We start from the raw sequence: 11,611 nt of genomic DNA on the forward strand, positions 1-11,611 counted from the left end.
GAGAATGGGGATTTATGACGTAGCCTCAATAATATCACCGCTGTACATGAGGACAAACAAGGAACAAAAAGAAAATGGCGTCTCGGATGGTGGCGTTATAAGGGCCAATTTAACTTCATTTTATGTTACTCTCTGGGTTAATTCTCAGAAAAGAAAGACTAAGTTAGACAGTTTATTTATTCAAAATGGTTCTCGCGGACTTAGGACGTAAAATTACGACGGCGCTTCGCTCTCTGAGCAATGCGACCATCATCAATGAAGAGGTACGTACTACAGTGTTTTTTTTCTTCAGTATTGCTGATAAACGATCTTTGACTCCTGAATAAAATCAGATCAGCATGTCACTTCTCTCTTAAATTATCAATCAATGGCATTCAAGCCATTCGGTAAAGTATTTTATTCTTCCTGATGCTCGTTTCAAACAGTGCGTATAAAATATTCCACCGAAATGGTCATTCTTCAAGGGACTGATTAATTATAGGAAATAAACAGTAAGTCGTGTGAATGTGTTTTATTTGAGTTTACGCAGCCTTTGTTCTGTAAAAGTTCAGTTTAATCTGGATTGATTTATAAGTTCGTTTTCTTCTGGTCACAGTGTATGTCAAACTGACCTCAGTTTCACTTTGTACGCGTCAAAGTGCCTGTGATATAAGTTTACATATGTTAGTAGTTTAGTTCATATCAAGCTCTAACCTTCTCCTAAGCTTAACAATGGAAAAAACAAACCCAGGTCTTGTTTTGATGCTGGCTGTTGTTATTGGCTTTGCTTATGGATTGAAATTACTAGGTTTAATAATTTTTTGCACTAAGCCCGAGGGGGCATGGGGACCGCAGGCATTTGTGGGGCATTTGACTTTTCAGAAGAGTTTTTGGTCAAAATACCCACCACAGGGCCCCCAAATCTGGTAAAATCAGATCAAATATAACCTCCAAGCGCGTGTGATGATGTGATTTGGTTCCTTTCCTCCTCGCAAAAAAATCAAACGTTTCCATCCTAGGGCCCAGACTCTTAGTCAAATTTCCAAGGGTGAGGAAAGCAATCAAAGTCAAATGCCCCACATATGCCCGGAACCCCCCTCCCCCTCAGGTATATACCTGTGAGCAAACCAGGTAGATGTGTTACAGAATACAAGAAGATTTGATGCAGTTTGTGTCCATGGGTCAGAGCACTGATCGAATTAATAAGTACATAATTATAAATTAACATTGTATTAACAACAGGTCCTTGGTGCTATGCTAAAAGAAGTATGTGCAGCTCTACTTGAAGCAGATGTTAATGTGCAGCTTGTTAAAAGACTCAGAGAAAATGTCAGGTAGACTCACTGTGCCATTTTTTAAATATTATTGGTTTATTATAATTTGAGATATATTGCAACAAATGGTAGATGGAGCACATGCCAAATATTGCAATTTCTCAAATAAAAGATTCTACGTCTTTTTTCTATACGAGTAACAAAGACAGAATTATGTCTTTGGGATAAAAATGATTTGTGAGTATTGTTAATGACTGACAGTTCAACCGCCTTAAATTCAGTAAGATGTAGTGAGATTGGAGCCACCTAGCCTTGTGCATACCACTGACTATATTTATTATTACGTCATCTTAGGTCTGCTATTGACTTTGACGACATGGCGGGTGGGTTAAACAAGAGAAGGATGATTCAACATGCTGTTTTTCAGGAACTGTGCAAGGTCAGTAAAAACTCATGTACAGTACCACCCTCTTGTCTCTGTTCAATGGAAGTAAAAGTCATATCCACAGTCTGATGCAAGTCACATAAACATGGCACACTGCAACCCTTCTTTCCCTCCTTCCTTTTTCCTCTCAGTAGGATTTTAACCCATGATATTTGTGAGATAGGTGTAAATACTTTTTGTTACATGACTAAGTAAGTTTAGTGGGCTAAGAACTAAAATCAACCAATCAGATTGCTCCATTGCTGGTCTAATATTCTTTAAGTATTGGGCCAGGCATTGTCTCAAATGATCCTGCAAGATCACTCTAACTTGAAGATTTTCGGATAGTTTCAGTTGTGTAATAAATCTTATTATTATTGACCAAGCTTGTTTGGGACCGTACTAGGAGAATATTGGCTCTCGGTCTTTTTTGCATGGACCTTGCTGCACTCGGTCCATACTGTCAAGTCTACAGGCCAGTATTCTACCAGTATGGCCTTCACATTTGGTTGATAAGATATATATTATTGACCAGCCAATAGCACAGATCACGTGCAAATTTAAGTGCATTCTAACATTTATACCACTGCATGAACTTGAGTATTCATCATCCAACTTTGTTAACAGCTGGTTGATCCTGGAGTTAAAGCATGGAATCCAAGCAAAGGAAAACAGAATGTCATCATGTTTGTTGGTCTCCAAGGGAGTGGTAAAACCACAACATGTAGCAAGGTGGGCTGGCTTCTTGTGTTGGTCTGTTGTTTGTAGTTATCTAGCAGTACAAGGCTGAAGCAGATTCTCAAAAGGACTTGGTCATTTTGAGATCTACTTCACTTAGAGGCACATGAGGCTTTAGATCAACTTGGCCTGACAAAACATGTCAGTGCATTTTTGATAGTACTAAACACAAGTATTTTCACATCACATACCAAACCTCCCACTCAAGGTCACTATTCTCTGGTGAATTACTTGCCAACATTTTCTTAATAATGACCACTCTTCATGGTTATGATTAACTTAATTTATATTAACAGTATTTCCAATCTTTATTAATTAATTAATTTATTTATTGATTTATTTATTATTAAATTTTGATTGTTTTAATTTGCAGTTGGCATACTACTATCAACGTAAAGGCTGGAAGACTTGTCTAATCTGTGCAGACACATTCCGAGCAGGTAAGCTAAAAGAGAGAAACAAGAGCTCAACATTTTGTCTTCAATACATAATTTATCTGCTACAGTACTTATATGTAGAGGTTAGTATGTCAACTATTCACGTAGCTATTTCCATTTCTCTCTCCAGGAGCCTTTGATCAACTTAAGCAAAATGCTACTAAAGCAAGAATACCATTTTATGGCAGGTAGGAACAGAATTTCAATGCTGAATGAGTCATACCAAACAGGCACAAGAAACATCCCTTTATACCAGACTCCATAGTCTGATGTATGGGAGGCACGGTGGCCTCATGGTTAGTAGGTTCGTCTCTGGATCAAGTGGTCCAGGTTTAAGCTCTGGCTGGGTCCACAGCAACTTCCTCTAGTCGCTAGTCGACCAAGATTTGAAAACTGCTAACATTATAGTCTGCAATTCCCAATGAAATACCCACCGGAGCTCCAGTGGGTGTAAAGTGTTACAAAATACACTGTCTTTAGAGAGATGACTGCTTGTGGGAGGTTTAATTTAAATATAGTACTTATTATATCCGTGATGACATGACCGACTGTCTTCTTACAGAAAGTGTTCACCTACAAAATGTGTCCGCTGGCAAATGTTGAACTCTGTTTTGATAAGTCTTCTTTTAGTGCTCTTGCAAAAGCCATTTACAATATTTGTAGTGGTTAGAACTCCACCTACCGTTTCAGTCTGCACATTTTAGTATCATGCAATCTAATTAATTAGATGTGAAATCTCATGTTTTCTTTTTTTGTTGTTTCCAGTTACACTGAAGCGGATCCTGTGGTCATAGCTCAGGAAGGTGTTGATAAATTTAAACAAGAGAACTTTGAGATAATTATTGTAGACACAAGGTATGTTAATTTGTGTTTGTCTTCCCCCCACCCCCCTACAATACTGGATGATGTCGCATCAAAATATCTATAGAGACTCTCTGCGAGGGTTTAAAACGGATTGTTATTTCTTATAGTGGAAGACACAAGCAGGAAGAATCTCTCTTTGAAGAAATGCTTCAAGTGTCCAATGCAGTTGTAAGTATACCTCAAATGCATTAATAATTCATCAAGATTAAACAAAACAAAGGAAATCATGACTGTGGCAGCATTTAGATATCTGATCTTAATTAGCACAGATTTTTACAATTTTTTCTCCATTTTCTAGCTCATTATTGTTAGTTTTGATTGAGACGACATGTCAAACACTCTTGAAAGACAGTGTTTGACCACATTTCCAAACACCACAAAATTCCTCAAAAATACTCTGCTGCACATCATCTTTTCAATGCTCTTCTCATTGTTTGGAAAAGTGGTCAAATACAGTCTTATGTGCTTGGTAGACTACATGCTCGTGAACATACCTGCCTATATTGTCATACTACCATGTTGTCACTGCTGTTGTCTTATATACACTAAAAAATTATGCCGGTTTTGATATTGTTTGTGTTATCTCATTTAGAGTCCAGACAATGTAATATTTGTAATGGATGCTACAATTGGACAAGCTTGTGAGTCCCAGGTAAATAACATTTTTTTTATCCCTGGTTTGTTAGAGGCACTGGTCAACATGCTACATTAATGGTACACATGTACCGTGTAACTATAATTACGCATTTTGACCTTCCTTTATCATGATCACTGGTATACTTTTGTCCACGAATCTTTTATTTTTAATTAGCAATGTCATTTTACTTGTGTGTTCCTTTTAGGCCAAAGCCTTTAAAGACAAAGTTGATGTTGCTTCAGTTATTGTGACGAAATTAGATGGCCATGCGAAGGGTGGAGGTGCATTGAGTGCGTAAGTAATACCAGGAAATAAAAGTCATATTTCCACCTCTTTACTTTGCACTCTGTTATACTCATGGTTTTATGTGGGGTTTTATTTCCAGAGTTGCGGCAACTAAAAGCCCTATAATCTTTATTGGTACTGGAGAGCATATAGATGACTTTGAACCTTTTAAGACCAGACCATTTATAAGTAAACTATTAGGTAAGTTATGTTGTAAAATGCACTTTGCTGGGTACTGGGCAAATTGATTAGCTATGAGGAAGATTTTGCCCATCTTATTTGACCATCTAGTACTAGAGGAAAGTTTTTCTTATAAACATGTTCAGTTCAAAAAGTTTTGCTGCCTGTAAAAACCAGTTGCTGTCCTGCTGAAAATATTAATGAAACCCCCGGTATGAGGTGCAGTTGCCCAATGATTAGTGCATTGATAGAGTGGTCTGTGTTAGAGCCCTGCCAGGGTGACTTCATTGTATTTTCTCTCTCTCTCTCTCTCTCTCTCTCTCTCTCTCTCTCTCTCTCTCTCTGGAAGGGGGAATGAGGCCCCACATCTGGATCCAATAAGTTTTATTAGGGGAAATCAGCACTATATTTTAAGCCAAAAAAATCTTCAGGATGCAAATTTCATCTGGCAGATTGTTGGGTCATGTTAACAGTACAGTATGCTGCAAGGGAGTAATCCAGTCTCGCATCCCATCCAGGGGGGAGTAGCAGCACTTTGAGCCGCCCCACGCTACAGAAACTGATGTTATTCGCTGTTTGAAAATAAAGGTTGTGATTGTTCTTGTTTGGCAAGTGCTTGGTTTGTAATTTTTCGTCAGGAATGGGAGATATTGAAGGACTGATTGATAAAGTTAATGAATTAAAGCTTGAGGACAATGAAGAACTCATTGACAAACTCAAACATGGTAAGAATTCATAAGTATACATAGTAAGAAGTAGTAACTTACTTCCTTAGAATTCTGAAAGTAACGTTCCTCCTGAAAATAACGGCTCCCTGAGGGTAATGTTAAATTTTTACCTTATACAGTCTGCTTTGTTCATGTAGGTATTCAGTAACTGACATAAAGGGAACTATTAACTGCATGTCAGACATGTTACATGTCGACTTTGTCTGAAACAAGACCATCCAAAAGTAGCAGCTACCCAAAAGTAGCAGCCCCTTTTGCAGGCTAAATCCAAAAGTAATGGGGATCGTTACTTTTGGAATTCTACACCATAATCTATTTAGGGTAGCCAAATTTGTGTAAATATGAAGTTTCTATGAGTTACTCTACTAATTTTTGAAGGAGCTCATTCACGGTTTGTTGAATTATTTTGGCTGCATACTACCAAAGAATTACCTTGAAATTGAAGGAAACCTGAAAATAGGAGTTTACTAAGATGCAAAAACACGAAAGAGATAGTACTAAACCATTAAGGAACAAGGATGGTTAAGGATGGAGAAGATTGACATGGGTTACAGACAACAAACTTGAAAAATTTGGCTAAACTTTTAGCTCCTGTAACTTATATATTTGATCCTTTTAGGTGTGTTCAGTTTACGAGACATGTATGAACAGTTCCAGAATATCATGAAGATGGGACCATTTGGCCAAATCATGGTAGGAACCCAACATTAGCCTCAACACTGAGGGTGAAATGACAAAAGGAAAAAAAAATTACCTTTTATGCTAAAAAATCCTCACAATTAAATTTTTTTATGCAATAGACCATTAATGCAGAGATATGCTTTATAAATTTCCTGTCAACTTTATGTACAGCTGTCATAGATTAACATGGTAGTAAAATTGCTCTTTGCCCCTTAGACCATGTATTATTCCCTCTGCTGTCATCCCCTTGGACCATATATACCCCCCCCCCCCCCGTCCTTTTCACCTGTGGATTGTGTGTCAGTCTCCATCTCCCTTTCTCTTTGAACTATCAAGTAGTCAAGTGACAATAATAAAGCTACTTATCCACTAAGATATAAAATTTGCATGAACTACCAAATGCTCAGGACTATCATAAAGACAAACATGAAGGTGTCAGTAAGGAGAGTTACTATTTTGAGCATGAGTTTGAATAGGTCATTAATAATAGCATTATTCTTATGATTTTTGTTATTTTAGGGTATGATTCCAGGTTTCAGTAGTGATTTTCTGTCCAAAGGAAATGAACAGGAATCAATGGCGAGATTAAAAAAGCTGATGACCATTATGGACAGCATGAATGATGAAGGTACTACCCCAGGGCTGTCATTAAAGTCCACCATAAACCAGAGTGCATTGTGGGCGAGCTCACCATTGGCCGAATTTTTTTCATTACAGAAAATAATAAATTGAAATAGTGATGAAAAATAGTGATGGTGCAGTGGTGAGAGCGCTCTCTTCCCACTAATGTGTCCCTTGTTCAATTCTGGCCCAGTACCAGCCATATGTGGGTTGAGTTTGTTGTTTGTGTTCTCCGGTTTTCCTCCCTCCACAAAAACTAACATCTCCAAATTCCAATTCAACCAGGATAGAGGACCTGCATGAAAACCAGCTAAGGCTGATGTGACTTCCTCTCTAAATATTGTAATTTATTTATTTATTTTTATGTAACTCAAGTTAGCGACTAACCTGTAGAGATGCAAATATTTTATGAATTCTTAGAGCTTGACAGTCCCAATGGTGCAAAGCTGTTTTCTCGCCAACCTGGTCGTTCCACGCGTGTAGCACGTGGCTGTGGTGTGTCGGTCCGAGAGGTTCAAGAGCTGCTGTCACAATATACCAAGTTTGCAGCAATGGTGAAGAAGATGGGAGGAATAAAAGGACTTTTTAAAGGTATACCCTTTGTTTTTATACAGTTTTGCCATTTGTGCTTCTTGCCTTTCATAATTCGGCAGTACTGTCTGTCTGTGGTGCATACAGGTCAAATTTCTTTTTACATGTACACCAAAGTTTACTTCCTTTATGTGTCAAAAATCAATTTTCCACACTGGGAAGAAAAGCATTTAAGAACTTTTGAATCTGGGTGCTTCTTGCCCACTAAGTATACGAAATTGAAATTTAGAAGTGTTGGCTTTTGTGAAGGAAAGATACGCTGACAAATCTCCGAAGAAGAACTTTAAAACAAGTAGAGAACCATCCTTAAGTCCCCGGGGCAGGTGAAAGGGAAACTTGCAGATTTGCCACAGTGCCAGAAAATAACTTTTTGTCTCTGTCTGTCTGTCTGTCTGTCTGTCTGTCTGGCACTAGTTTTTGATCCTGTGAATGACTAACATCCCTCCCCTGTCTGAAAGGGAAACTTGAGGATTTGCCACAGTGCCAGAAAATAACTGTCTGTCTGTCTGTCTGTCTGTCTGTCTGTCTGTCTGGCACTAGTTTTTGATCCAGTGAATGACTAATGTCCCCCCCCCCCCCTGTCCCGTTTTGTTGCGCTTCAGGTGGTGACATGAGCAAGAACGTGAATCCATCACAGATGGCCAAACTCAATCAGCAGATGGCTAAGATGATGGACCCGAGGGTGCTTCAACAAATGGGTAAGTACACAGAGCGATCCACGACTGATTTCTCCCTACAAGTTTAATACACTGTCAAGCAATCAGGTGATGAGAATAAACAAAACCATGAACAATGGAATATTGTCCTGATGTTCCACAAGACTCTCAGAACTGAATTTTCACAAAAACGTAAAATCCTCTTTCCGCTTGCAAATGGCCACTGCCGAATGAAAAAGGTTGTTATTCAAACTTTCATCGGCTGGCAAGTTTGAAATGCCAACAAAAAGGTGCTAATAAGCTGCTGGTGTGTTTTTGTGTTCTTTGATTACCTATGAAGTTTGGAAAACCAAAAGAAAAAGAGCAAAAAGTTGCAAGTGAAGCTTTTGATTCTGATTGGCTGAAAAGTTTATAAAAACCATCTGTGTCCTTAGCCAACATGGGAAAATAGAATCCAAATTACATTCAAACCTCCAATAAGCGGTCACCCCCTATTAAGCGGCCACCGTACCTGGCTATTTCCAGAGGGTGACTGCTTAATAGAGGTCTGACGGTGGTTTGTGTGGTAGGTAAGATTAGTTTAACCAGATTTGTCACGAATTCTTTTGTTGATGTATCATAAAAACTTAACTTTTCGTTGTTGTGTTGGAATGTGAAGACTGCATCGGATGACATCATCATTGTTCTTTCAGGTGGAACCCAGGGCCTGCAGTCCATGATGCGCCAGTTTCAACAAGGCGCGGCCGCTCATGCGCCTGGGGCAAGAAAATAACCAAGTTACGCAGTTACTCAAACAGCAATAATAGTATAAAATAACAATATTTTTTAAATAAAGAAAGTTGTCATGAGCGATCGCACCAGAGTATTCACACCATGCAACCAAGCTATTTTTAACCTACCACAGCAACACCAAAAATAACGATCCCGTGAATATTAGCGATAAAATGCTACGGTTGTTAGGAAATTCCGAAATTAGCGATCCTCTGAGAGATATGATCACAAACGCTACTTGATGTGTTTGGAAAAACGGTGGAAAAAAACTACAACAAGCTGCATCAAAATGATTTAATATTTGTTTTGAGTTTCTCGTAGTCTGTTTTGAAGTGTTTATAAATTCTCTTCAACGAGATTTATCCTTTTCATCTCTCCATAATTATATTAAAAGAAACACTTACATTTTATGAAATCGGTACGCATTTTAGCTACGCGAAAGAAGGGACCCGTCCAAAGTAGCGATAGCCGTAAATAGTTAATTTCTTGATTTTGCGATCACCAACCAACCGAAAGCGTTGAGAGACAAAACACGATAGATTTTGTGCATTTTATGGCTATTTTACATCTTTTGAACAAACACTGTGAGACGCAACTTTGGAGGAACCACAAATGATGAGACCATTAAATAAATTTATGAGACTACCATTTTTAGGGCACCAGATGTAGAAGTTAAAGTTTGTAAGGATTTGTGTTTTTTTTCCTTGCGCCGCAAGTTTTGCATCGCAGAATCTTTTTCGGTTCACTCCTGATCAATGTTTCAGTTTTCCAACAAACACTGAATCCAACTTTTAAAAGTCAGTGACTTGAAATTGGTAGTGCTCAATCTATCTCTGAAACTCATGAAGTGATATTCCATAATTTTTGAGTTAAAGAAGGTAACAAGATCACAAGCTGTCATTTACCACTAGCCATTCCCATTTGCTAATCGATTATGGTTTCAAGAATGGATCCTGTATTTACTTTGTGTAAGGAGATAGATTGACAATTCAATTAAACATGAATAAAACCTTGGAAACCATATCTGATACTAGAATCCTTGTCCAATTCTCCCGGAGGGGGGTACTCCCTTATCTGGCCTATGTAGCGTATAGGTATGTACCGCCGGATAGGGTAGGGTTTTTGAGATTCTCGATCCTTAGATAGGGTATCCTTTTTGTCCCTGTTTGCATTGTGTTCCCTGTGCGATCCTTAGATAGGGTACCTATATTGTATCAGCTAAAATTGCAGTGCGTAAATGCCCAGCTGAACGAAAAACAAATGATCAGTTTAAACGGAACTTATCGTAAATTTCAAGTGTTACAGAACGAAATAATGTTGAACCGCTCACGTTCACTTGGTTCTCTTGTGTGTTCACTTGATTAAGCGACTGAACCAAGAGAACCACGGAGTGAACCAAGTGAATCAGCAAGTTAACCACCAAGTGAGCATTAAAGGCTGGTTTTCACTAGCGACGGAGTCGTAGTCGGAGTCATAATCAGAAGCGTAAAGTGATACGATCTAGTGAAAATCAAACCGACGGAGTCGGAAGCAGAACACCCATTCCGCTTATGACTCCGTCGCTTTCGATCTAGTGAAAACTAGATTGTCGGAGTCGCAAGCAGAAGCGGAAGAATAAACCAATCACAATGTTCGTTTCCGGGCGTTGTGATTGGTTGATTTTTCCGCTTCTGCTTCCGACTCCGACAATATAGTTTTCACTGGATCATAAGCGACGGAGTCGTAAACGGAATCGGAAGAAATGGAAACTTTCTGATTCTTCCGACTCCGATTCCGTCGAGCTTATGACTTCGATTTTCGATTTTCACTAGGTCATAAGCGCTCTTACGTCTCCGACTACGACTCCGACTCTGTCTAGCCTTGAGCCAGCCAAGTTTTCCAGCAAGTGAAACCTATCGTGACTCTCGTTGGCACTCGTTTTCCCGCGCTTTGTGTCAACTTCATGTGACAACTTTGGTTTTGGTTTTACGACACTCAATTGAAAACCACTCTTACGCGAACCAGAATTTCAACTAATTAATTGAATTTAATTATAAAATTTTGCCATATAAAGTTGGGAAAGGAAGGCTCGATAAAGCTTATTTGTTAGTGTTGAAATTATTTATTATAGGTTTATTGTAGCGGGCTAAAATATATTTTAGCCTCCCAATTCTCCATTTTAGCCCGCAAAATGTGCTAAGATGCCCGACAGAATCATGCATCATAAATACAGGGACAGAACCACATGCATGCATAGAAATAGAAAACCATGCAACCCTTTTTTCATGGTCAACACATGGTGAGCGACAGGTCGACCAAGTCATGCATCCTTAATATTGGACAACCATGTTATTGTCAATTGACACCTGTCAAAAACAAGGTATTCGCTATGAAAGAAAATGAGCTATGAAACTCAAAATGTGGCAGGCTTTTATCCAGTTTTGAAAAACGTGTTAGCTAGAAAGTGTGCACAGATTTAGTTTCATGCAAAATTGAATCTCATTTCAATACCATTTTGTGACATAAACGGAGATACTTTTTTCACCATTTTCGGTACGTTAAATTCAACAGAAAACATTTTTTTGCAATTTCAAAAAGAAAATTCTCAAAGTTTCAAAACAAACACGTTTTTAAGATGTCTGAGGTATGATCGTTAAATTAAGCTAATGGCCAGTTTTCTTCGAGGGCCGGCACCTAAGGAGACTAGGCATACATGTTCAACGCGAAAGGGCCCGTTTGTCAATGATTCGCGTTGACCCTGTAAAT

The 11,611-nt window shown here is 38.6% G+C and overlaps 1 protein-coding gene across 1 annotated transcript; it reads left to right on the top strand.

Moving 5' to 3' along the window:
* Positions 1-62: 62 nt before the first annotated feature.
* On the top strand, positions 63-10,797 carry LOC145469117 (signal recognition particle subunit SRP54). Its single transcript, XM_081452795.1, has 17 exons — positions 63-263; positions 1,222-1,313; positions 1,608-1,692; positions 2,305-2,409; positions 2,789-2,855; positions 2,983-3,040; positions 3,618-3,707; positions 3,824-3,884; positions 4,309-4,368; positions 4,559-4,647; positions 4,739-4,839; positions 5,457-5,543; positions 6,166-6,239; positions 6,747-6,855; positions 7,269-7,439; positions 8,042-8,137; positions 8,788-10,797. Exons 1-17 carry the CDS (start codon positions 186-188, stop codon positions 8,865-8,867), a joined length of 1,503 nt encoding a protein of 500 aa, XP_081308921.1. The 5' UTR covers positions 63-185; the 3' UTR covers positions 8,868-10,797.
* Positions 10,798-11,611: the final 814 nt, after the last annotated feature.

The sequence above is a fragment of the Orbicella franksi genome, chromosome 15 (genome assembly GCF_964199315.1).
Source record: "Orbicella franksi chromosome 15, jaOrbFran1.1, whole genome shotgun sequence".
NCBI lineage: Eukaryota > Metazoa > Cnidaria > Anthozoa > Scleractinia > Merulinidae > Orbicella > Orbicella franksi.